General features: G+C 36.1%; 1 protein-coding gene across 1 annotated transcript in view; it reads right to left on the bottom strand.

Moving 5' to 3' along the window:
- Positions 1-26802, bottom strand: part of LOC107553626 (adenylate cyclase type 9-like) — a 52448-nt gene that overhangs the window by 23787 nt on the left and 1859 nt on the right. The window contains exon 2 of the mRNA XM_016235913.1: positions 25933-26624. Within this exon, the coding sequence (XP_016091399.1) occupies positions 25933-26624 (692 nt within the window). The remainder of the gene's footprint in view (positions 1-25932; positions 26625-26802) is intronic.

Below are 26802 nucleotides of genomic sequence, written 5' to 3'. Positions count from 1 at the left end.
TGACTGAAGGTGAGGAATACTCACTCTGAAGACATGGAGCGACAGCTGGGGATGAATAAGCAACGACCGTGTTTCTGAATCACACCCTGCTGTCACTGCCTGCTGTCGCTGGTCATCTTTTATCATTCATCGTTTCAGTGCTACTGACATTTTGCCTGAGGTTGCAGAAACAAATGAGGCAAACGGCAGAGAGCGAGTACGAGCAGACAGAGATCAGTGCAGCTCCAGATTCACTCAATTCTCATTTAGCCCGGTATTTCAGCAACATCAAATCAAAACTGACCCATTACTTTCTTAATGCATGATCTTATTATGCACATGTTGAGGTTTAAATGAGACTCAATAGACAGTTTTTTCAGTGCAAAAGATTTTCCATCATTGTTACCTAGAATAATCAAGAAATCACTTAAATAGAACCTGTCTGACAAAGTAAAGCATGCTTAAAGAGCAACACATCATGCCGCGATCTAAAGAAATTCAAGAATTGATGAGAATCAAAACAGTTGACATGTATCAGTCTGGAAAGGATTGTAAAGCCATTTCTAAGGCTTTGGGACTCCAGAGAACCATGGTCAGAGCCATTATCCACAAATGGAGAAAGCTTGGAACAATGGTGAACCTTCCCAGGAGTGGCCAGCCTACCAAAATTACTCCAAGATCACAACGACAACTCATCCAGGAGGTCATAAAAGAACCCAGAACAACATCTAAAGAACTCAATTAAGGTCAGTGTTCATGATTCAACAATAAGAAAGAGCCTGGGCAAAAACAGCATCCATGGGAGAGTTCCAAGGCAAAAGCCACTGCTGACCAAAAAGAACACAAAGGCTTGTCTCACATTTGCCAAAAAATATCTTCAATCGCATATTAATGTTTTTCATATTTAGTTTCAAGTTTACTTTATTTATATAGAACATTTAAAATAGCCACAAGACCGACCAAAGTGCTTTACAGTAAGAAACCGCATCATAAAATTAGGAATACAAAACTGCAACCAGAAAGGAAAAACACAAAATAGGAAATACAATAGGCAAAAATATCATTCCTAATAGGTCGGTGAAAACAAGTGAGTTTTTAAAAGAGACTTAAAAATAGTCAGGCTAGGGGCCGTTCTGATCTCAACCGGCAAGTCATTCCAAAGACGAGGCCCAGTTACTGAGAAGGCACGGTCACCTCTACGCTTGAGTCTGGAATGCGGAATTAAAAGAAGGTTCTGGTCACAAGATCTTAGACTTCTCGAGGGGATATACTGATGCAGCAATTTAGCCATGTTCTAGCCATATTTGAACCATGTTCATACTTTTTTAACCAGTGTCATTTTAGTATTGAGATTATAGTTATATTATATTTATTATAACTATAACATAATATAACTTAATCATATTTAGAATTTTTATTTTATTTATTTTTCTATTTTCATTTTAAATAATTTTAGTCATTTTGTATTTTTGTCATTTGTATTAGTTTTTTATTTAATTTTTTTTTTTATTCATTAAGACTTTTTTTATTCATTTTTATTTCAGTTTTAGTTTTCTTTTGTTATATTTTTAGTTTTTTACATTTTATTTTTTTTTTAAGTTAACATTTATTTTAATTCAAGTAAAAGTAAACAAAAATTATGGTTTTAGTTACAGTTTGATATAACACCCGTTTTTAACTGAATACTTAAATTAAATTAATGCAAATAATAATAAACCTTAATTTTTTGAGTGCAGAAATCTTACCTGTTTTATGTATGACTGACAAATATGCATCACATTAAGTTGTCTGTTTAAAACTGTCTAATCCAAATTTTCTATGCAATTCCAATACATAAATCTTAAATGTAGGCATAAATAGGTGTTGAGGTTGATGTTGCTACACTAATCTAAGATCTTTAAAATTTGCATAGGTCAAAGAGCACATGAGTCAAAGGGCAAGGACAATAATGGTGGATGTAACATGTCTGTCAATGTATTTAATGTATACTTCACACCTGCAGAGCTACAGATGAATGAAACAAAACCCTGTACATTTATCTTTGAATATCAACATAAATACATCAGATTGTATAAGTAATATAGTTTGCGAATGACGCTTCACTTTGACCTGAGCAACTGCGTTCAGTTGTCATTCCTTTAGAAATGCTAAGATGAATCGCTGGGCCAGCCAAAGCTTCTAACATGCCAAGTCATTTATCCCAAATGGATGCTCCGGATCTCTCGCGTAACACGGCACAGCTTTGACAGCCGAGTAACAGAGCGATCAATCGCATTGATTATGGGGCAAGTCTTGGCTGAGCCCCATCAATCACTCGTCTCTGCCTTCAAAAACCTCTTCTTTCTCGGACGGAGAGAGAGAAAGGTGTGTCAGAGAGTTCTGATACACCGGCCTTTTTTAGGCTTTCCCTCAAGAGCGAAGCTTGCGCAAACTCTGTGTACGTGTGCGGAAAGTGGCTCACTGAATCAGCATTCCTAAACTGCAACTTTCTAGCTCCTATAGCCACCATTTAGGCTGCTGTAACGCTTCACTTTGACCTGAGCAACTGCGTTCAGTTGTCATTCCTTTAGAAATGCTAAGATGAATCGCTGGGCCAGCCAAAGCTTCTAACATGCCAAGTCATTTATCCCAAATGGATGCTCCGGATCTCTCGCGTAACACGGCACAGCTTTGACAGCCGAGTAACAGAGCGATCAATCGCATTGATTATGGGGCAAGTCTTGGCTGAGCCCCATCAATCACTCGTCTCTGCCTTCAAAAACCTCTTCTTTCTCGGACGGAGAGAGAGAAAGGTGTGTCAGAGAGTTCTGATACACCGGCCTTTTTTAGGCTTTCCCTAAAGAGCGAAGCTTGCGCAAACTCTGTGTACGTGTGCGGAAAGTGGCTCACTGAATCAGCATTCCTAAACTGCAACTTTCTAGCTCCTATAGCCACCATTTAGGCTGCTGTAAAAAAAGAAAGAAAAGAAAATAGTTGCTATCGAAAACAAACAAGTAAAAACAAAATGTATGTTTGTGAATCGAAAATGTGAACTATTATTTTACTTCAATAGCAAATGAAATTTATCAATGATGAGAGTTGATAAAACGGTAAGATTTTTAAAATGTTTTTGAAAGAAGTTTATTATGCTCACCAAGGCTGCATTAGAAGACAAAAAGGAGATTTTCTTTTAAAGATTGTTCTCTTTTCCGATTAAAAATAACAGTGACTATCAGTGTTGGGAGTAACGCATTACAAGTAACACGTGTTACGTAATCAGATTACTTTTTTTCAAGTAACTAGTAAAAGTAACACATTATTACTTTTAAATTTGCAAGAAAATACCAGAGTTACTTTTTAAAATAAGTTAATTTATTCAGCCCAGGAGACAAAAAGTAACGCTAAAGTAATGTAATGCATAAAAGCAATGCAATTAGTTGCTTTTATGGACTAAAGTAAGAATGTAATGCATTACTTTTAACTCTTTCCCCACCATTGATGAGTTATCTCGTATTTTAGAAGACAACGCTTCCCCGCCAAAGACGAGTTTTTACGGCTTTTCGTGTTTTCACTGTTATACACTCGGGGGTGCTATTACGCATCTTCTGAACGAGTACAAAACCTCCCGAACAAAACACACATGAACAGGACGGAGAAGCAAGCGATCTCTTATGTAAACAGATGCATATGAAAAATAATGCAATGGCAGCACATAAATGAAAACTGCATAATGTTACGGAGTAAAATGTTGATCCAGGAAGTGGTATACGTCTGTGCAAGCTTTGGAGGTGTTGATAGAAGCGATTTATTTATGCTTTGATAATCATGCTGAATATTACCCAGATGTAGTTTTTGATAAAAATTTAATTGTCTCACCTTTTTGCTCAAAATTATGCATTTATGCATCAAGCTCCAAAAAGGTCATAAAAAGCATCATAAACATCTTCTGATGTCATGCAATATCTTTGTTTGAGGAACAGACAAAAATGTAGTCGTTCCTCACTGAACATCTTGCCCTCTACCGAAGCGTAAGCCTTATTTAAAATGACTTATTTCACCAAGACCATACGATTCTTTATTTCTCATCATTAAACTGTGGTAAATACATTGCAGTTCACTCATAATGTGCTGTGTGGGTGTAAAGTAGCCAGGTCTCTTCCCACAGGCCAACATGCTGAACCCACAATTCCATTCAACACCCAACAACTGCTTTATCCCTAAGAGTATAGAGCACAGAAAAGTACCACTTCGAAGCAAGCGATCTCTTATGTAAACAGATGCATATGAAAAATAATGCAATGGCAGCACATAAATGAAAACTGCATAATGTTACGGAGTAAAATGTTGATCCAGGAAGTGGTATACGTCTGTGCAAGCTTTGGAGGTGTTGATAGAAGCGATTTATTTATGCTTTGATAATCATGCTGAATATTACCCAGATGTAGTTTTTGATAAAAATTGAATTGTCTCACCTTTTTGCTCAAAATTATGCATTTATGCATCAAGCTCCAAAAAGGTCATAAAAAGCATCATAAACATCTTCTGATGTCATGCAATATCTTTGTTTGAGGAACAGACAAAAATGTAGTCGTTCCTCACTGAACATCTTGCCCACTACCGAAGCGTAAGCCTTATTTAAAATGACTTATTTCACCAAGACCATACGATTCTTTATTTCTCATCATTAAACTGTAGTAAATACATTGCAGTTCACTCATAATGTGCTGTGTGGGTGTAAAGTAGCCAGGTCTCTTCCCACAGGCCAACATGCTGAACCCACACTTGCTGAACCCACAATTCCATTCAACACCCAACAACTGCTTTATCCCTAAGAGTATAGAGCACAGAAAAGTACCACTTCACACCTATTCTGTCCATCCACTCTTTGGCCATATTCACAGGACAAAAGAAGACCCTGACCCCGTCCAGTCCGGAGCGCCAAACGGGTCAATGTCAAGAGTTCCTCAATGTCAACCATGCTGCACTCCACAATCACAAAAATGCTTACAATAGCAAAACACGCCACATCGTGACGGGGCAGAAAGTGTCTGTCCACTGAAATGAAATGAGAGCAGAAAGACATGAGACTAAGAGAGGAACCCATAAAATCAAAGACTGGAGCGCGGAGCGCACCCTTGTGCTGCCCGTCTGGAGAGCGGAGACGGAGGGAGCAACAGGCTGTTGTTGACCAGACACTGAGCACAAGCCTGCAGAATTTAACAGCTGGATCCCTTTCATGAGTGTTATTTTGCACTGAACTGAGACACCGCACACAGGATGCTGAACTGGAAAGGAAGAGGAATTTATTGCATAATCAGAAAAACATTCTTTTTTTTTTTAGTTTTGCTAAAAAACATGACTACATTAATTTGGACTAATTATGCTTTTTTGTATGCTATGCAGACAAATGCATTCATTTTTCAGCTCATTAGACATATTTCTCTCATCTAAGTGCTTTCAAAGCAATTTACACAGCCATCAGAACAGATTAATTTTGCAATACAACACAAACGGTTTCACCACACTGCACAGATAACTATAATAGTTATTTTATTTAAAAGGAAATAAAATGTACACGAAATAAATTAAATAAAATGTATAATAATATATATAAAATTATTTAAATGTATATTTATATATAAAATGTATCCATATACTGTATATAAATTTCTTTATTCATTTTGTATTTATTAATATAATTATCCTTCATATGTTAATATAACTTAATTTTTTTTTGTCATTTAGCAATAATAATAAATAATAAATATTAAAAAAATATTAAAAGGTGTTCTTCCACCATGCTCTATATTTTTAGTTTAGAAACTAATTTATAGTTTCTTCTTTTTAGTATAAATTACCCATTAACATTTTATACATAATGTATAAGGTTCTTATACATAATGTATAAATCACTTTATAAAACATGGTAATGAGTATTTCACGCTGAAAAGAAAAACACTGAAATGTATTAATTCTACTTTCTTAAACTAAAAGTCACTTTCCGCTTCACATTTGCTATCATTTCAAGTTCAATTTCAATTCTAGTAAGGAACTGAGCAAGAATTTTGAAGGTATTTGTAATCCAGTTCTGAATAACACACAGTCCTGGTCTGCTTGGTTTGTTTGGGATTTAGGCTGAGCACTGGAACAGGTGGGCCAGGCTGGCAGGTGGGCTCATGTGCCATGATGGCCAACAGTTGGATCTCAACACTTCCAGTTGGATCAGCAACCGGGGAGGAGAGGAGGACGGGGGGGTGTTCCTGTGCACATGGCTGCTTCATTAAATACACTTTCACACCTTACAAATTAATAACATTCCTGTTCCGCACATGATTTGAGGAATCATGCATGTCTGGAGCACAAACACTGGACGATGCACAGGACTGATCTTAAGGGTTAGGATTAGGGGTTAACTCTAAGCATGAGCAGTAATAATGCTGATGCTTCCTTATGCAACCATCTCTACCAAAGAGACAGGCAAAAAAAAAGGACAGCTATTAAATGAGTGAGCCAGATGAAAAATGAGTTTGTTGATCGCTGAAGTTTGCTATAATCAGAGAGCAATATGATGGATGGATACATATTCTGCCAGCAAACCACAAAAAAAGCAAGATGTGAATATTGGACAGGGACATTATTTCTCAATACAAAGTAAAATGCATGATGTATGCTGCAAAAAAAATGATTGTCTTACTCTGTATTTTTATCTTGTTTTCCAGTACAAACATCTAAACATTCTTAAATCAAAATACATTTACTTGAGAAGCAAAATGACTATTTGGTCTATTACATGCTAAGTTTTGGTTTCTGAAAATTGTCTCAAAATTAAGTGCTTATGCTTAAAACAAGACAAAATATCTATAATATATAATAATAAGCTCAATTCAAAAGGAAAACAAGGGTATTTTTCTTAACCCACTGACATATTGTTTCTTGTTTTAAGTGTAAACTCACTTAATTTCGATCCATTTTTCAGAAAACAAGACTTAACATCTTACGTCAGATTTTAGAATTTTGGGATATTTGGAAAACAAGCCATTAATGCTAAGTAAGAAAATGTTAAGTTATGTTAACTTAGGTTAAACTAAGGTGAGCACATACATATATTTCATAAATAAAATCTAGTTTATCCAACAGCCTGTCAAAATCAATGAGCAATTTTCCATGTGCTTCATAACCTTGGAAACAATGAGCATGAATATCACGAGACTCAACATGAGCTTCTTAACCTGCTGAAAACATCACCAGCATATGGATAAGCAGGGCCCTTAAAGGGACAGTTTACCCTAAAATGAAACGTGTCATCATTTACTGACCCATTTACTGTCATTCAGAACGCAAAACAGAAAATGAAAAGTTATACAGGCGAGAAAAAGATGACAGATTTGTCATTCCTGGGTGAACCAAGCTTAGCTGCACAAAATGTTTTGGCTCAAAAAAAAAAATAGATGATGTTTGCATCAATCTTTTTGAGTTATGACAACTTCAAATGAAAGTAGATAAAACAGTTGGATGAGAAAGCCTGAATAGAAAGTCTGAAGTCAATTTAATAGCTCAGAAGGATTTAAGTTTGAAATAGTTTAATAGTTTTAGAAGTAGTTTTAATAGAGAGCTGCTAGGCACAGCATGCATAGTGCATGCTACATGTAACTTAATTAGCATGCAAATTTGATATACAAGTAACAACAACTTATTATATTTTACAAAAAAAATCAATTAATGCAGAAATTTCGGTTTAAATTACAAACAACATCAAGTTGATGTAATGATCAACATTTTTATGTTAACAGAGCTCATCAAAATAATGTTTGCAACTTAAAAGTTTTAATTAAATCAATACTAACTTGAATATTTAACTTGCAAACATGCATTTATTTAAAGATGCTGTATGTAATTTTTTTAACTGTACTAAAGCATAAAAATACCATGTTTGCAGATATACAGGAAACATGCTAAGTTCACATACTTTTTTTTCAGAAAAACAACGCTACATTCAGTTATTCTACTTTGAAATGTGTGTTCCGTGTCAGTCTGTTTTTCTGTTTTTGTTTTGGTCTGTGTGACCCCGCCCACTGCCAATTTACCCAATAGTATTTCGACACCCCGGGCTGCCAGGAAAACACAGCATATTGCATCCATGGAAGCCAGCAAACGAACTGGGTCAGAGTGTAAGGCTCGTCACCTTCCTTTGTCACTTGTGCTCGTTCCTGGCAACCCGCGTGAGCATCGAGTCTGAGGACGAGGGGCGGGAGAAACAACTATTTTGAACCCATTTCAACCACTAGCTGTCAATATTACATACTGCGCCTTTACGTTGTGGCAACAGATCCCCCTGAATTTCTTTCTGGAGTGTAAGCTGCACATCTTCAGTATGTTATTCCCCAGTGCTAAACTAACACTAACCAGCATGAACTAGTCAGGACCAGCAAGGAAATTCATGCAAAGATGGTCATTCCAGCAGAGTAGTGTGACCTTTTCAAACAAAGGTCTGTTTTTTAATAATTTATAAAAGCAGATGCCTCACACATGGCATTATGTTGCTGAAGCTGCTCTCAGCGAACAGAAAGTTGAATCAAATGCTTAGATTTAGTGACCGTGGCTCTCTCAGGGGGAGGCAAAGTGGATATTAGCCCATCTGCGGATGTTGCAAGAGGTTTCGTCCACTCTCTCATAAGAGCAGAGGGAGATTTTGGGCTGAAACAGCGGGGAGATGCTCCTCAGCACTCGGTCGGGGATCTGGGATCTTCACAACCACCAGATGAAAGCTGCTCAAGCTGTGTGTGTATTTCATTGGCAGCTAATAATGGACTTCAGCATAATCTCTCCTTTCTCTCTCTCTCAGGTACTCTAGCAATGTTTTGTCCATAAAGGGCAGGCTGGGAATAGTGTTAAAGGAATAATTCACCCAAGAATGAAGACGCTGTCATCATTTACTCACCCGTATGGACTGACTTTTTCCCTTCCTGCTTGTATTTGTAGCTTGCATTGAGAATATGCTACTGCTTTAAAAATGCACTACAGGTGATACACAGTCTCTAACAGTCTATATGAAGAATTCACAATACAGCAACTTCTAAGTATTTTTTGAAATATTTTAAAGTACGTTGGTATGTAAACAATTGATGGTAGCCATGGAAGTCAATGGCTATCGTCAACTGATTGTTTTTTTGTGTTTTTTGTGTGAATTATCCCTTTAGCATGTTCATACTGTTTCAAAACTGGGTTAAAGTATGGTATGTTACATTCTGATACGCATTTTCATCATTTTGCAGATTTGAATAAAGTAAAATGTTATTTTAATTGACTAAAATTCTGTGGAAATTCGGTTAAACAGTCTAAAATGAATTAATATTGTATTAAAAAGACAACAAGGATGACTAAAAACACTGCAAAATGAAGAAAATAATAATTTTATTCAATAAGGATGCATTAAATTGATCAAAAGTGACAGTAAAGACACTTCTTATGTTTCAGAATATTTCTATTTCAAATAAATGCTGTCATTTTAAAATTTCTGTTTATCAGGGAATCCTTAAAAACAAAATGCATCATGGTTTCCATAAAAAATATTAATCAGTACAAATGTTTTCAACATTGATAATAATAAGAAATGCTTGTTGAGCATCAAATCAGCATATTATACTGATTTCTGAAGGATCATGTGACACTGAAGACTGGAGTAATGATGCTGAAAATTCAGCTTTGATCACAGGGATAAATTACAATTTAAAATATTTTAAAATAGAAAACAGTTATTTTTAAATTGCAATAATATTTCACAATCTTAATGTTTTTATCAAATAAATGCAACCTTGGTGAGCACAATTGTTTTTACTTTTTAAAAAAAAAAATGTTTTTAAACTTACCGAACCCCAAATGTTTGACTATGTTCATAAATATTTTGTATATTTGTCTGCATTTTCAAAATGTTGAAAACTTAACTGGGCTAAAAGTATGGTCTGTTACAGTCTGACAATTTTTCTTTCATTTGACATATTACCATAAACTAAAATGTTGTTCTCATTAACTATAATTAATGCGTAAAATGAATGAACACTATGATAAAATATTTTTTTTTAAAAACAAAAAATGTATGATTAAAACACTGTGCAAAAAAAAAGGTGACATGTTTCTTGAAAGAAAGAAAATCTTACAGGCTTTGAAAAACATGATGAATAAATAATGACAATTTTCGAATTGATTTCTATTCTTCACAGGCTGCGTTATTAAAAAGTAATCTCACATTACTAAATCAAGCAAAAATCAGAGATCTTAATTTGAACTCAAAGGATCTGCGCTGCCATACACTTTGATTTTATAGCGCTACACTTTTACTGTACCTCAACTATTGACTCATGTGTCTATTTTTATTTCTAAGCAAGGAATTTAAGGAGAGAAAAAAAACTGAGAAAGTCTCCTGAGCTGTATAATTCCTCTGAACAATAAAGAAATCCCCAAATTTACAGTGCTTAAATCGACTGTGAGGAGAAGCAGAAGCCTGATTTACTTCACAGTGTCAATAAATTCTCTGCTCTTCAAACAGTCGAGTCAAGTGGCATGTTTGCGTTCAGCCCTCCCACCATTTCCCGGTAAACATGGCATGCATTGTAGAAAACTCATCCTTATTCGGACTCGCACTCATGGTGTTTGAGAGTGTAGGCAGATGCTGAGGGCTAAACAAACTACTCGCCATTCAAATAATAAATGCACCACTTCTATGATTACAAATCCGCTCTATTGTCCATGGAGCACAAGCTGTTTAGCTGTTGTTTCTCCAGGTGGAAATATCTTTAGAAATATCTCACCGTCAACTATAGTGATATTTGGACAAATTTAATTATGTAGTTTCAAATTTTCAAGATCTGTCTAAAAATATTAAATACATTTTTTTTTTAATTTGAGTAACGCTTTCTCCTACAAAAGTCAGGGATGCCGAGTGGTTTCCAGGGCATAACTATGCTTAATGTATTTGGTTTGGCTTTAAGCATATAGCTATGTAGCTGTTATTGTGAAAAAATAACACCACATGCTGCATTATTATATGCATCATTCATGTCTGTTGATGGAAATGAATTATGCACCAAACGTTAAAACTTACGGTTATTTGTTCCAATCTCCAACACCCTACCTAGTGATGCATGATACAATAATTATGTTCAGGTTATGATCGATAACCAATATGATGGGATGTTTGGTAACAATAATGGTTCCTCAGTTTAAAGTAAATTCACACAAATGCATAGTATATATAAAGTTACATGTAAAAATTATTTTTCAAAGCTGTGATTATTGGCTCACTGAAGTACATTTTACAAGAAAATACTATTTCAGTTTTTCAAAATTTCATGTTTAATTCAATGTGTTACTTGCCATTTATTTGTAATTAGTTGTGAAATTTACTAGCAATTTATGCATGAAAGCACAAATTTTTCCCCCCACAAGGCCTCTTTCTCGGTCTAACGTCAGGTGAGTAACAGCTTTTCCAGTCCTCTCTCTGTCTCTCCATATGGTTATAGATCTCGTTCAGGCATCCGGTTGCTGCTCCCGAGACTCCAAAGAGCATAAGGTGATTACATGCAGGAGCTCTATGATAATGCTGATGCTCAGTTCATAAACACAGTCATCACTGCAAACACACACACACACACACACACACACACACACACTGTCCTTGAATGCACCGCTCTGACTATCTCTTCTGTATGGCCATAGCTGTTAAGCAGCTTCCTCTCTCTTGGGAGATAAGGAAGGGGAAAAAACGAAATACTAGTGCAACAGCGAGTAGATATGGGATACGAGCTCTTTTTACAGATCATTGTGAGCACAATGTATACCGATCGGTCTGCACTACAAGCTAAGATGACAATAGTGGATGCAGTTTAATAAATGAAACAGTTTCATTCTGTAATCTGAGATCCGAGCATGCAATCCAATCCAATACAACAGCTAATGAATTTAAGAGCTGGCATATTCTTTAGAGCTGCCTGACAGATACAGTACAGATGCCACGGCCACCATCAACACACAATCACAAAGTGACCCCAAACAGTAGTTCTAAATTTAAGTCACACTTTCATTAGGTTAGTATTAGTCATTGCATTAGATTTAAATAAATCAATTCAAATAAATAATAAATAAACAAACAAACAAACAAAATAAATAAGTAAAAAACTAAATTAAAGGAAAGCATATAAATGCAAATGAACAAACAAACAATTAAATAAGTAATAAAATGCAAATAAATCAACTATATAAATAAATAAAAACAAAAACATATAAAAAATATAAAAGCGAAAAATAAATAATAAATGAAGCAAAATAAATAAAAAGCAAACAAGTAAATAAATGCAAAATAAATAAATAAAAGCAAATAAATAAAAAGCAAATGAGCAGAAAACTAAAAAAGCAAGCAAATAATAAATGCAAGCAAACAAACAATAAGTAAATTAACAAAAATAAATGCAAACAAATAAAAAACAAATAAGAAAATAATGTAAACAAACAAATTAGTAACTAAAGCAAATCTATGCACATGAATAAATAAAGCCAATAAATAAAAATCAAATGTGCAAATAAATCAATAAAATAAGTAAATAAATAAATGCAAATAAGCAAACAAATGAATAGCATATTTAATTTCCAACAGGTCAAAGCTGATTTTTCTACTACTACAAATCTATATTTTGTATTTATCTCAAAACATTTTTCATCCCAGAAAAGCTCTTCCTTACCCAACCGATGAAGCTTCCTGCTTAAAACAAACAGCCATTACTACTACAGTCTACAGTCACTATGCAGTGTGAAAGTGACTATAAATGAGTAAATATATGCCAGGAAGTCAACACCAATCACAATTCAGTATGCAAACAAGTAGGGATGCACGATATATCGGCCACCATATCGGTATCGGCCCATATCGGCTCATTTTTTCTGTTATCGGTATCGGCCTGATAAGAAAATTTGGCCGATATCTTAAAGCCGATAAATAATGCATTATTTCCTTCAGAGACACTTCAGATGCGCGCTGTTCGTTTGCAGCCTTTTGTGCAATTGTACATTGTAATATTGTGTTTATTTGATGTATATCTGATTTATCTCATATAGAATGCGTTTGGTTAAGTTAAAAGAGCGCTTCAGTTTACCGGTGATCATCTTTAGCTCAGCGCACGCAGCTCAAACAGCAGTGCACAACATTAATAACTATGATTGGGAATGTTGTGTATATAACATTCTAATGAGAACATTATTATAATAAAACGTTGTGAATTCTTTGGGTTTAGTTGCCGTGTTTCAGCGCGTTGTTATGGGAAGAGCGCATCCACAACAGGATCACACATTCTGACTATAGCACGCAATAACTGCATCATTTTGTACATATATAAGTTGTATTATTATGTTTATGTTGTATTAATATTCATCTCAGGATGCATTTCCTTGAGTTAAATAAGCTGCCAGCAAGACGCTTCAGTTTACCGTGTTCATTCAGCTCTTCAGCTTCAGCGCGCGCAGCTCAACGGCTGCTATTTAAAACAGTGGTATTAATTTGTTACTTTTTCAAAATCATTGATATATTATTAATAACAACAACTACTTGTATTTTTCTCTTATTATTTTCATCAGCAGTATGGTTTAGTAATTAAAATCATTTAATTATTGTCCGTGCAGAGGCTATTTCGTTTTATTGATCTGTGGCGCATTCATTTTGATTCTTTACACGTGTAATGATGTCCAGTGACTTGTTTGCATTATTTATGCAGAATTTTATTTATTTGTAAGACTTTATGACTAAATTTGGTAATGGGAGAGTAAAAATATTTTTAAAACGTACACCGTTCAAACTAGGCTGCTTATGTTGAAGTGTTTGGGATGTGGCTTTTAATGATGAGACCTTTTTTGTAATCAGGCTCTCAAAAAGTATATAACAATTTGGATATAGATTTATCGGCCAACATATCGGTTATCGGCTTTCAAAAATAAAGAATAATCGGTTATCGTATCGGCCAAAATTTTCATATCGGTGCATCCCTACAAACAAGTACAAGAAAGTAGACCCATCAGAATTCAGTATGCAATATGCTGACATCATCACTGTTGGTTATATTTTGAAGATCTGAACATTATGAAAGTCAGCAGGATACTTTCAAACTTTAATTGTGAATTTCTAAGTATAAAGGTGCAGAAAAACCAAAAACAGCCCTAAAGCCATCAGTTGGCAGATCACCACAATTCCCTAGTCTCTGCATTTGCCAGAAAATGAGCACCTCTCATGCCAGAAATCTTCTGAAATAAATAATAATGTATGTCAAGCAATCAATATCAATCTAGTGCTGCCTCACACTGTAACTAATCACCTCAGAATGTCTATCAACCAATCAGAGTGAAGAATTCATCAAAGATGAAGTGTATAAATCCATTTAGACTGTGGAAAACCATGCAGAAGCGCACAAACACTCAGAAAACATGACAGGAAAGAACTGCTATTTGTCAGAAATCGGAGAGACTGAGAGAGAAGTCGACAATGGGCAGGAATGCACACGAAGCATGTGTAAATTATACAGCATGTCGAAGCAAATGAGAACTCTGACTAAATACAGCAGCAAGAGGGAAGACAGCCTGACAATGTGCACCGCGCTCGCTCTGGGAAGTACGCCTGCGTTTATGCATTTCAGCACACAAACGGAGAGAAGCACTCGTCTGAACTGTGGGAAATCCTTCAGAAATTCCCCTGAACGTGTGAGCTGAAGCGCTCTGGAGGAGAGCCAGAGAGGTTTAACCTCCACCAGACACAAGAGGCCACAGCTCATAACACGCTCATCCTTCAAGCTCGCTCGCTCGCTTCTAACCCTTTAACTGCAAGTTTGCATAAAACGAATGTGATTTTTCTCACTTCTGCATCACTACTGAAATCAAATATCAGTGCAAAATTAACTAGAATTTACATTCTCTTAAAGGAATATTAGCTGTGTTGCTGCACAATGCTATGATAGTGGCTGAATGATTATTGTACCTTTTCAATGAATCGGTTAAACTGATTCACAAAATGATTCATTCACGATTTAGACTGAACAATTTGTTACGGAATTGGACCTTTTCGATTAATCACTTGAACTGGTTCACCAAATGACTCATTCACAAATGAGTCATGAAAAATGTGTTTATGAATTAGACCTTTCTGATTAAATGGTTGATTATTCAAACCAGTTCACAAAATGTTTCATTCATTAATCAGTCTGATCAATTAGTTCATGAATTAGACCGAATCATTTTTTGATGAACAGGACCTTTTCAATTACTCAGTTGAGCTGGTTCACCAGTTGATTCATTCATACATTATAATGAACATTTGTTTATGAATTAGGCCTTTTTGATTAAATGGTTGAATTGGTTCGCAAAATGATTTATTGATTAATTCGACAGAACAGTTTGTTTATGGACTGGGCCTTTTCAAACTATTGGTTGAACCACTTCACAAAATGATTCACTCATGGATTTGACTGAACAATTTGTTCACAAATTAGACTGAGCTTAGTAAGAACAATAGTAATATTGATGTTTGATTCATGAACGACTCATTAAACCAAGAACTGTCTCTTTCTGACATGTCTGATTCATAATGAATATTTATTGAAATGCTAAAATGATCAAAGCGCAGAGCGCTCTAACGAGGTATTAGCAGCAGCACAGAGCTGCTGAAGAGAAGGATGAGCGTGTGTGTTCACGCATGCTGAATCTGGGAAGGATCGATATGGGATAAGAGTGTTGATGAGAAGTGCTAAGTAACTCTTAACAGAAAGCTGACTGTATTTAACACATCCACGTTCCCTCAGATGCTTCAGATGAAACCAACCGGTCCACAGCCACGGCAGACACGTTTCCCCAAGGGATCAATGCATGGATGCTTTGTGGATGCCACGCAGGACCGATGTGGGGAAAAGCAACCGTGTGTACAGTTGACATTGACATTTAGACTATTACTTATTCAACATAATTGTTTTATAAAAAATATATTTACAAAAATATATTAATTTATTTTTTAAATACAAATAACACTTCTGGACTCTACATGGAAATATATTATTTTGTTAGACAGACAGACAGACAGACAGACAGACAGAGAGACAGACAGAGACAGACAGACAGACAGACAGAGACAGAGACAGAGACAGACAGAGACAGACAGATAGACAGATAGACGGATAGACGGACGGATAAACAGACAGAAAGGCAGACAGACAGACAGATAGACGGATAGACGGACGGATAGATGGACGGATGGACAGACAGATAAACAGACAGAAAGGCAGACAGACAGACAGAAGGACAGACTGATAATATTTTAACGCATATAACAATTCAAATTAATAAATGGTTCCATATTTGATTCACATTTTTGATTCTACCGATTCACTGAAATTAATCTATTTAACTTCAAACTACCTTACACAACAACAGCATATAGATATATAAAACACAATCTATATGGCATCACTTTATTATTAAATGATTTAGCTACAGGTTAAGGGTTAAGGTTAAGGTTTTAGCTAAATATTTGACCAGGAACGATTAATGAATCATTCAACCAATTCTGAACCAGTTCATTAAAACAAACCTTCCAAATGTAGTTGCAATACTTAACATTACATAAGTACAAAAACTATATATACCCTACCGATCAAAGTTTTGGGTTGTTAACATTCTTTCTTGTTTGTTTTTAAAAGAAGTCTCTTATGCTCGCCAAGACTGAATTTGTTTTATCAAACATGCAGTAAATACACTAATGAAAAAATATAGTGAAAAATTATTACAATTTAGCTGTTTTCAATTTGAATCTATTTTAAAATGTAATTTATTCCTGTGATCAAAGTTGAATTTTCAGCAGCATTACTCCAGTCTTCAGTGTCACATGATCCTTCAGAAATCATGCTAATATGCTGATTTGATGCTAAAGAAACATTTCTTATTATCATTAATGATAAAAACAGCTGTGCTGCTTCATATTTTTGTGGAAACCGTGTTATTTGATGAATAGAAAGTTCAACAGAACAGCATTTATTTGAAATATAAATTATCTGTAACATAAATCTCTTTACTGTCACTTTTGATCCATTTAAAAGTATTTTTTTATTATTTTTTTTTTTTAATCTCAACTACTGAATGAAACTACTAATGAAAACAACTCTGAATGCGAACAGCATGCTTGTGCACGGTTTTTCAATGCAAAATCTGGTCCACCAGTATCCAGCATGCACACAGCCCACAAACAACATAACCTCAACATAACCTACAGTCCAACGCGTTTCTCAGCAAATCCATCATCCGCTCAGATCCGAGCAACAACACCCACCTCAATTCTTTCTACAGAGATGAAGGGCCAGATATCAGTGTCTTCAGCGAGGCCTGAGCTGAAGGACAGTGGAAATAAATGACGGTGAGCGGGGTCAAACACGTGGACTTTCCACAGGCCAGAGCCGAAGCCACTGTAATGGCTTTGCAGTGATTTACTCCAATCATTTCAGTGAGATGCTGTCACCATCTCTCACAACATAAGAAACCGGCGTGCAGTCGGGACGCATCTGTCACCATCAGGACTGTGGGATGATGAATTCAATAGAGCTACTTAAGCAGAATGGAGCTCTAGACTTTATTTATAATATTTACAGAGACGTTCCAGCACTGATTCAAGTTTTAGCAATAAATACAATTATTTAGTGATAAATAGAATATAAATACACTCTATCAGTTCAAAAGTTCAGGGTCAGTAATTATTTACAGTAAATAAATTAAAAGAAATTAATACTTTTTAGCAAGGAAATTGATCAAAAGTGAGTGTAAAGACATTTATTATGAAGACATCTCTCTCTCTCTCTCTATATATATATATATATATATACTTACAAAAGATTTTAGTTTGAAATAAATGTTTTTTTAAGTTTTTAAAATTAAAAAAATGCAACAAAAACAAAACTAAACCAATTTCAACAAAAGTATCAATCAATCAACTTTTTCAACATTAATAATAATAAAAATAATGTTCATAGAGCCTCTCTATATATATATATATATATATACTTACAAAAGATTTTAGTTTGAAATAAATGTTTTTTTAAGTTTTTAAAATTAAAAAAATGCAACAAAAACAAAACTAAACCATTTCAACAAAAGTATCAATCAATCAACTTTTTCAACATTAATAATAATAAAAATAATGTTCATAGAGCCACAAATCAGTATATTATACTGATTTCTGAAGGATCATGTGACACTGAAGACTGGAGTAATGATGCTGAACATTCAGCTTTGATCACAGGAATACATTATTTTAAAATATATTCAAATAGAAAAAAGCTATTTGAAATTGGAATAAAAAATTTTTTTCTGTACTTTTGATCAAAGAAATGCAGCCTTGGTTGAGCATAAAAAAATGATTGATATTTTTATATTTGTATTGATTTCTAAATAATATTTTAATATCATTATTTAATTTTAAATATTTAAAATGAAATAATATTTTTTGTAATAATTTTTTAAAAATATTTGAATCAGTGTTACCTTTGATATTTGCAAAAAAAATTCAGATTTTTTCACGTGCAAAAAATAAGGTCTGATTGCTCAGAAAGTATATTTTCCACTTTATTTGTCTTAATTAATGTCTGTAGCACCAACATCGCAGGACGTAATACACACTGACATTTAATATGTCCTAGCTAGGCATGCACAAATCATAAAATCATAACACGTCTGATCAGTGGGTATATGACGGCTGCCACACACACCTGAGCCCACTTGACCTCTGATCTGCAGTGATAGACAATCTAAGTTGTTTATATGGCAGCAAGTGCTCGTATCTGCCAGGCTCCAGGTGGCTCTGATCGCATCCGATCGCCTGTAGGTGACTTATGATCATCTAAGACAAAAGCTTTTCAAAACACTGCACTTGAGATGTCAGATGCACCTGCTCACAACGTCTGATTAGGGTGCCAAACTGGAGAACAGGTTGGCCGGCTAATATTGCATCTCTCTAGACCGTAAATATGGGGTACCAGACATGTCTGTCGTAAGCGATAAAGAAAGAGTTGTGCTGACTCAAGACTTTGTACATTTTTCTGGTGGACTTTTATGCTGAGCTGTGGAAACGACATGCTCTCGGCTCATTCCACATAGCTGCAGTGACGGAAATCTCACATAGCGGAGCAACTCTCCACGGTCATTAAACATACAATGACGGCTAATTATGAACAAAGCTACACTCTTGGCTACAGTACATAATTAAGTTTTGGATTCTTGCTCATTCGTTTTAGCAGCTACTGATGAAAGACAACGGGAAACGGTGAGGAGGGAATTAGGACACAACTCAAATCCATATCTCATATATGAGCACCACAGTTAATTGCTATACATACTGTAAGTTGTGCCATACTGTAATGTCTAAAGCATATAAAGTGAATAAACTAGTCTTCATCAGCTCACCTTTTTACATAATGTGAGATTTGATTGAGTAACTTGTAGATCTGTGCTGCTCAAGCCACGAACTGTTTCAGTCCGATTTAATGAACCGCTTCGATTAGTTCACCAAAAAAGAACCAGTTCAAAAGAATGATTCGTTCGTGAACCGAATATCACTCCGGACCGTTGGCCTGAAGCTCTGGATTACGGCTGATAATGTTATAAACAATGTTCAGTTTCTTGCACAGACCGACTGTTTCGCTTCATAAGACCTCAATATATATCGTCAGGAGCCACGGATATTAATTTGGATGGCCTGAGGGTGATTAAATAAAGAGCAAATTTTCATTTTCGGGTAAACTATCCCTTTAATACTCAAAATATATCACCAAGTCCTAACCTCGCCTGATTTGAACCCTGGCGCTCCTGTATAATCACGGCGCCCTTGAGAAAGACACTCAATCACAGGTCATTCAAGGGGGAAAAAAAAACATCCACTAAGTGACAGATAACATCTTGTTCACGGCTGCAGAACACTGGCTTTGCTGATGCAGACACCGCAGGGACAAGAGGAAAGAGGCTACGTCAGAATGAGAAACAACACTGCCACTTTTAATTTTTCATATTCTATTAATGGCTTTATGAGAACATACTTGGAGTCAGTAGGTCAGAACAGCGTGGATGGTCAGTGGTCCCTGCAGAATCGCGGCAGATATGGCGCTAGTGTGTTTCTCCTGTCACCTTCAGACACCGTACAATCACACATCAAAGAGCAGCTGCTCCCTCGGCATGCTGGGAACCAGTATCACACAGCAGGATGTATTTACTCTTAGCCGTCTCATTAGCTGTCATCGCAGCTGCCGAAAGAACTTAAGTTTCCTCGTCTTCACAGTCGACTCGCTCCTTGACTCCAAACCGCCCTCGTTCTGTTTCACCACTCGTCAAGAATACCTGGGGAAATCTGGCTGATCATTTTGTAAATGGAGAAATATGCTTTTTAGCAACAGATTGTGCAGCTAGTAGCAGGGGCAAAATGACCTATGGTAACCAGACAAACTTTGACCCCTTGCTCTTAACATTGTTATTTTAGTATGACTTAATTATAATGGTTTTCATTAATATTTTGAATAAAGACTTTTTATATTTTCCATTTTCATGTCAAATTTTTGTTAGTTTTAGCATTTTTTGTGTTCTTTTAATTTTTATACTTTTTAAAAAATGTCTATATAGTTGTTTTATTTATTTGTTTTAGTTATTTTAGTATATGTAGGATCTTGTGACACTGAAGACTGGAATAATGATGCTGAAAATTCAGCTTTTCATCACAGGGATAAATTATATTTGAAAGTAAATTAAAACAGAAAACTGTTATTTTAAATTGCAATAAAATTTCACAATTTCACGGGTTTTTTTCTGTATTTTTGATCAAATAAATGTAGCCTTAATGAGCATAAGAAACTTCTTTAAAAAACATAAAAAAATTTTTTAACTAATTTCTGTATTTACTGATATATGACCATGGCTAGAGAAAATGTCTCTGTTGTTGTCACACAGTGCCGGCATGAACTCACTACAGTCCCACTGGAGCGCTCTGAGGTTAAGTGCCAAGAGCTCAAGAGCACAACAATGATAACCAGCAGTTCACCGCTATGGGTTTTCAATGGTCCGAGTCTATAGCTATATCTAGGACGCAGGGCAGTCTGATTTATTTTCATTATCAAATATGAAAATACACTGATAGCATTAGGACTCTTAAAATAAAGATCCTGGTATAAAATGATGAAATATCTATAATTCTGCAAATTTTTTGTACATAAGGTCAGATGTTCTTGCTTCCAATGAAGCACAAACTGTTTTTTGGAAAATCTTTTTGGAAAATGAAATTATTAAATATTAAAGCATTAAATATTCACTCAAAGTTGCATGCTGATACACTACCGTTCAAAAGCTTGTGGCCAGGCCACCAGTATGACTTTTCTTTTTAACAAAATGTATATTTTTATTCACCAGTGATGCATTAAATTAGAGACAGCAAAGACATTTATAATGTTACAAAAGCCTTTTCTACTTCAAATAAAATCTGTTCTTTTAAATGTCCCACTAAAAAAACAAAACCTGAACAAAATGTATCAGGGTGTCCACAAAAAAAATCATACAACCCAGTAGTGCAATTTCATTTGTAATGTAAAGAAACATATTAAAATGCAATATAGAAGCATTTTCTAAGACTTCTGGTTCCCATTATATAACACATTTCAATACATTTTGAATTTGACTTTATGGGACGATATACTGTTAATCTCAAAACTGCTGAACATTAGGTAGAATGATATATCAATCTATAACTAGCGCTAACTCACGACTGAATGGCCCAGCCAGAGCCCTGACTTAAACCCAATTGAGCATCTCTGGAGAGACCTAAAAATTGCTGTCCACCAACGTTTACCATCCAACCTGCCAGAACTGGAGAGGCTCTGCAAGGAGGAATGGCAGAGGATCTCCAAATCCAGGTGTGAAAAACTTGTTGCCTCTTTCCCAAAAAGACTCATGGCTGTATTAGATCAAAAGGGTGCTTCTACTAAATACTGAGCAAAGGGTCTGAATACTTAGGACCATGTGATATTTCAGTTTTTCTTTTTTAATAAATCTGCAAAAATGTCAACAATTCTGTGTTTTTCTGTCAATATGGGGTGCTGTGTGTACATTAATGAGGAAAAATTTTTTACTTAAATGATTTTAGCAAATGGCTGCAATATAACAAAGAGTGAAAAATGTAAGGGGGTCTGAATACTTTCCGTACCCACTGTATATATATATATGTGTGTGTGTATCTGACATCAATTTCACAAAAGCGGAAAAACTGTTAAAAGTCTTTTAGCAGTACACTAGCATATAGGCTGCTATAGATGACTTCAAAGCTAACACACAAGGACTGAAAACTAAACTAAAACACCCAGTTTAGATTTGATGGGCTCTTGGTTTCATGGTTTGATTTCACAGAGACATGAAAATGTACTGCACAGTAGGAATGACCCATGTGTGCTGTTTTTGTTGGTTTGCGCAGCTTGATTTCACCAGCAAATTGAAAGACCTTGCAGCGAGAGCCAACACTTTCATTTAAACGTGTCCAATTCAAAAGAACATCGGCATCTGATGGGAGACTGCAGGTTTGTGATTAGCGTCCAGGTCGGTGTGATTTACTCGAGACCTGGCCAGTCTCTATTCCCAGGTCTGCCAGGTTTCCACACGAGCTCGCTACTTTCCTTCGGTGATTTACGTAGCTACTGCGAGCAGCTGGAAGATTTTTGCCATTCTGGAGTCGAAGTCTCTCTCGACGGAGAGCACATTCAATAGGCCTGAAAATCCATGAGGGAAAGATAAATCCTGAGCGCTGGACTGAACACACCACTCCGGAGTGGGAAAATTAAGCTTTCAGCCAGTGAACTGGGGGGAAGAAAAAAAAAACGCCTGAAGAGGGGCAATCAAATGAACACAAGATATGAAGGAAAGAATGTCGCCACTTTAATCATTTTGTTGATGATTAAAGAAAGGAAGTCAAATATTACAACTTCAGGCCTCGAGTACAGGATGTGTTAAACCGAGCAAAATGAAATGCAGTGAATTCAACAGAGAGTTCAGTGGTGTTAGAAAAAGAAAGGTTGTTATGCAATGTTACACTTCACCTTGCTGTACCATTCGGAGTCATGAAACTGTAAAAAAAAACAAAAAAAAAACAACAACACTAAGAGCAAAACTATCCACTGGAAAGACTAGAGCACAAAAACAGAGGCTAAAGGAAAGAAATTGATAGAAGATCTGACAGATATTTAGAAACGACTGAACACACCACTCCGGAGTGGGAAAATTAAGCTTTCAGCCAGTGAACTGGGGGGAAGAAAAAAAAAAACGCCTGAAGAGGGGCAATCAAATGAACACAAGATATGAAGGAAAGAATGTCGCCACTTTAATCATTTTGTTGATGATTAAAGAAAGGAAGTCAAATATTACAACTTCAGGCCTCGAGTACAGGATGTGTTAAACCGAGCAAAATGAAATGCAGTGAATTCAACAGAGAGTTCAGTGGTGTTAGAAAAAGAAAGGTTGTTATGCAATGTTACACTTCACCTTGCTGTACCATTCGGAGTCATGAAACTGTAAAAAAAAACAAAAAAAACAACAACACTAAGAGCAAAACTATCCACTGGAAAGACTAGAGCACAAAAACAGAGGCTAAAGGAAAGAAATTCATAGAAGATCTGACAGATATTTAGAAACGAGCACCATGGGACCGTTTTAAGGAGGCCATTTTACCCTTTTAAACGAAGGCTGAGGGAATGACAGAGTAAAAAAATGAGGCTTGAGTTCCTCAGGAGCATAGAGATTTGTTCTGGCACAGCAATTCCAGTTTCACCAGTTGAGTTTATCCACTCGCAAACAGGCGTTTGGGATCCTTCAGTGCTTAGATTTTAGCACGGCGGATAAAGATGTCAAAAGTCCTGTGAAAATGCATGGGGCTTTTTTTAACACGTGGCTCCTTAATCAATAACAATGATTTAAAAAAAACTGAATATGCGAAGACGTTACGCCAATCTGCGTGGTAAAGGACAGATGCCACTTTGCTAATCTTATAAGAGGTTTAGTCATTAGGCCTGTTATCAATACTGCCAAAATGAGAATTTTATTTTATATTAATTACAGTCTGGCATTCCTCATTAAATGAAGAGGATTTATTAAGTAACCATAATTATGACCTGGAAGGATTAATAACCAGCTGGGACATTCATATTCTGTACGGAAAATATATCACTCAACGCCCAATTATTAGCTTTTGGTTGAGCTCAAGTACAATTAACAAAATGAAAGAACCATTTGCATAAGTTAATTACATAAAAATGCCAGCCTTTGGTCACATTTATACAAATGTCGATGCCTTGAGAATCCAATACTTGATATAAGTGAGGTGACCAGTCTTTAAGCGAAAGGAGAGGTTAGCTTGAAATGCCAAATATGCAAAAGAAACAAATGTACAAATATAGCTAGGGTGACCATACGTGCCATTTTCCCAGGACGCGTCCTTGCCAGGATTTGTTTTGGCTTTGTTTTTCCTGTTTTCATGCTTGCTGAAGGTAATGATCGAAAAGTAGTTTGACCAATAACATGCAGGCATTGTACATAAATGGACCAATCATGGTGTGTGTGAGAAGGTGGGACATATGGTCAAAGCGATGCAATTACGCGTACATAGGATGAGTGTTCGACTTAAAAGCAGCATGATAAGCCCGGCTCAGACCGATAAGTGTTTGACATCAAAATACCTCGAGAGCATTTTGAAAGCATAAGGAACCGTCTGTATGGTATTTTGATGTCATACACCGATCGGTCTGCACACACAAACAAAGCCAAAACCTAGATATTTTAGGCAATATAGAAATCCTGGCCAGGGAAAATGGCACGTATGGTCACCCTAAATATAGCTTGCATGCTAACCTTATTGGCATGCAAAACAAGGTTGCTAATTTGCAAATGCTCATTTTTCTTTGTTGATTGCTGATTAGAAAGCACATGAAATTAGGACACAGTGGACATTACAGCTCTTTTGCAAAATGATTATACAAATCTCCAACATTAATCTCTTTATGAGCTATTAAAGGGACAGTTCACCCCAAAAATGAAAATTCTGTCATCATTTACAGTGTAAATATTATGGTTAAATATATTTATATTATAAAAATTAGAAATAATACATTTAAACTGAAATACTAAAATGACTAAAAATTTTATAAAATAAATTAAAGCCAAATAGAAATATAAAATAATAATAATACAAATTTCAAAAACAAATTTAAAATACCTGTAAGACTTTTTCTTCTGTGGGAGATATATAAATAAATGCCGAGACATTTTTGAAAATATCTCTTTTTGTGTTCCACTAAAGAAAGAAAGTCTTACATATGACACCACAAGAGGGTTAGTAAATGATGACCATTTTAATTTTTTGGGGTGTACTATCCCTTTAAAGGAAAGGAGACGTGCACAAACTGGCAGAAATACATCAAATACAAAATCACATGCTAACATGACTAATTTGCCACTTGCACATTATAATTTTGCTTTGTTGACCACTGAATGGAAAACATGATCATACATAGAAAATGACAGGCCTTTTTTGAGGAAAAACTGACAGTACAAAACTCCAATATGAGTCCCTTTCTGAAGGCTGTGGAAAAGGTTAGACAACACATAACGGACTAAAAAAACCTGCTCCGAAAACCAAATATGTCACAGAAACCGCAGGGGCAAAGATTCAACAAAACGCTTTGACAAGTAAACCCTGAAGATACTGACAATACACAGGCTGAAGAGCAAAGTTTCAACACAGCAAAGAAAGTTTTAACAACCAGATGAGCCAAGAGCCAAAAGTGTCTCACTCATTACTCCAAGGCACGGTTTCGCAACAAAGACTAAGCACAGTACTAAACAAGGAAACATGCTCATGTACTACGTGCTAGTCATTAGAAATGCACATCTTACCTTTAAGCTGATCTGCAACCACACTTGGTCCAATCCTTTCTGGGACTCGGCCATCTTCTCGCAAGTACCGGTCATCCAAGAACTTGTCCGTGGCCTCCGAAAGGTGAACCTTCCCGGCGACACCCAACTGCTCCATGAGATTGGCTAGGTTGACATCATTGGACCAGACGTCGAATTTAAACCGCTTCATGCCGAGGATCCCGCAAAGCACGGTGCCCGTGTGGACGCCAACACGCATGTTCACCATCTCCTTTTTTTCTTGACAGAACTGCTCAATGGCCTGGATCATCCCAAGCCCCATCTCTATGCAACAGTAGGCGTGGTCCTCTCGTGGTTCGGGACAACCAGCCACGCAATAGTAACAGTCTCCCAGCGTGCTGATCTTCTCGCAACACGCGAGCTCGCACAGGCGATCGAAGCGTCCAAATAAGTCATTGAGGAGTCCCACCAGGGCATGCGCCGACTTGTTGGCGCTCATCTTGGTGAATCCCACAATGTCCGCGAACAGTATGCTGACTGGCTCCATGCGTTTCATATTAAACGGCCGAAAGATGATCTGACCCCGAGGAATCGACGTCTTCTTGCGTTTGGTGCTCTTAGGACTGGAGGCGCCTGCAATCGCCGATCCCGTCGAGTAGCGCTTAACCGAATAGTCACTGTCGTCGTCGCCCTGCTTCATGAGCTCATCGCAGCTGTCATATTGAGAGCAATATGAAATCAACCAGACCAATTTAGCGTTGACACCTCTACATATAAACACATTTTCTTTCCTATCTGTCTGGTTCCACAGACAGACAGACAGACAGACAGACAGACAGACAGACAGACAGATAGATAGATAGATAACAAAAAAGAAAACAGGCAGCCAAA

This window comes from Sinocyclocheilus grahami, unplaced genomic scaffold (assembly GCF_001515645.1).
Source record: "Sinocyclocheilus grahami isolate Dianchi unplaced genomic scaffold, SAMN03320097.WGS_v1.1 scaffold476.1, whole genome shotgun sequence".
Taxonomy (NCBI): domain Eukaryota; kingdom Metazoa; phylum Chordata; class Actinopteri; order Cypriniformes; family Cyprinidae; genus Sinocyclocheilus; species Sinocyclocheilus grahami.
The sequence above is the reverse complement of the archived record's forward strand: the minus strand, read 5'-3'. Positions and strand labels throughout refer to the sequence as shown.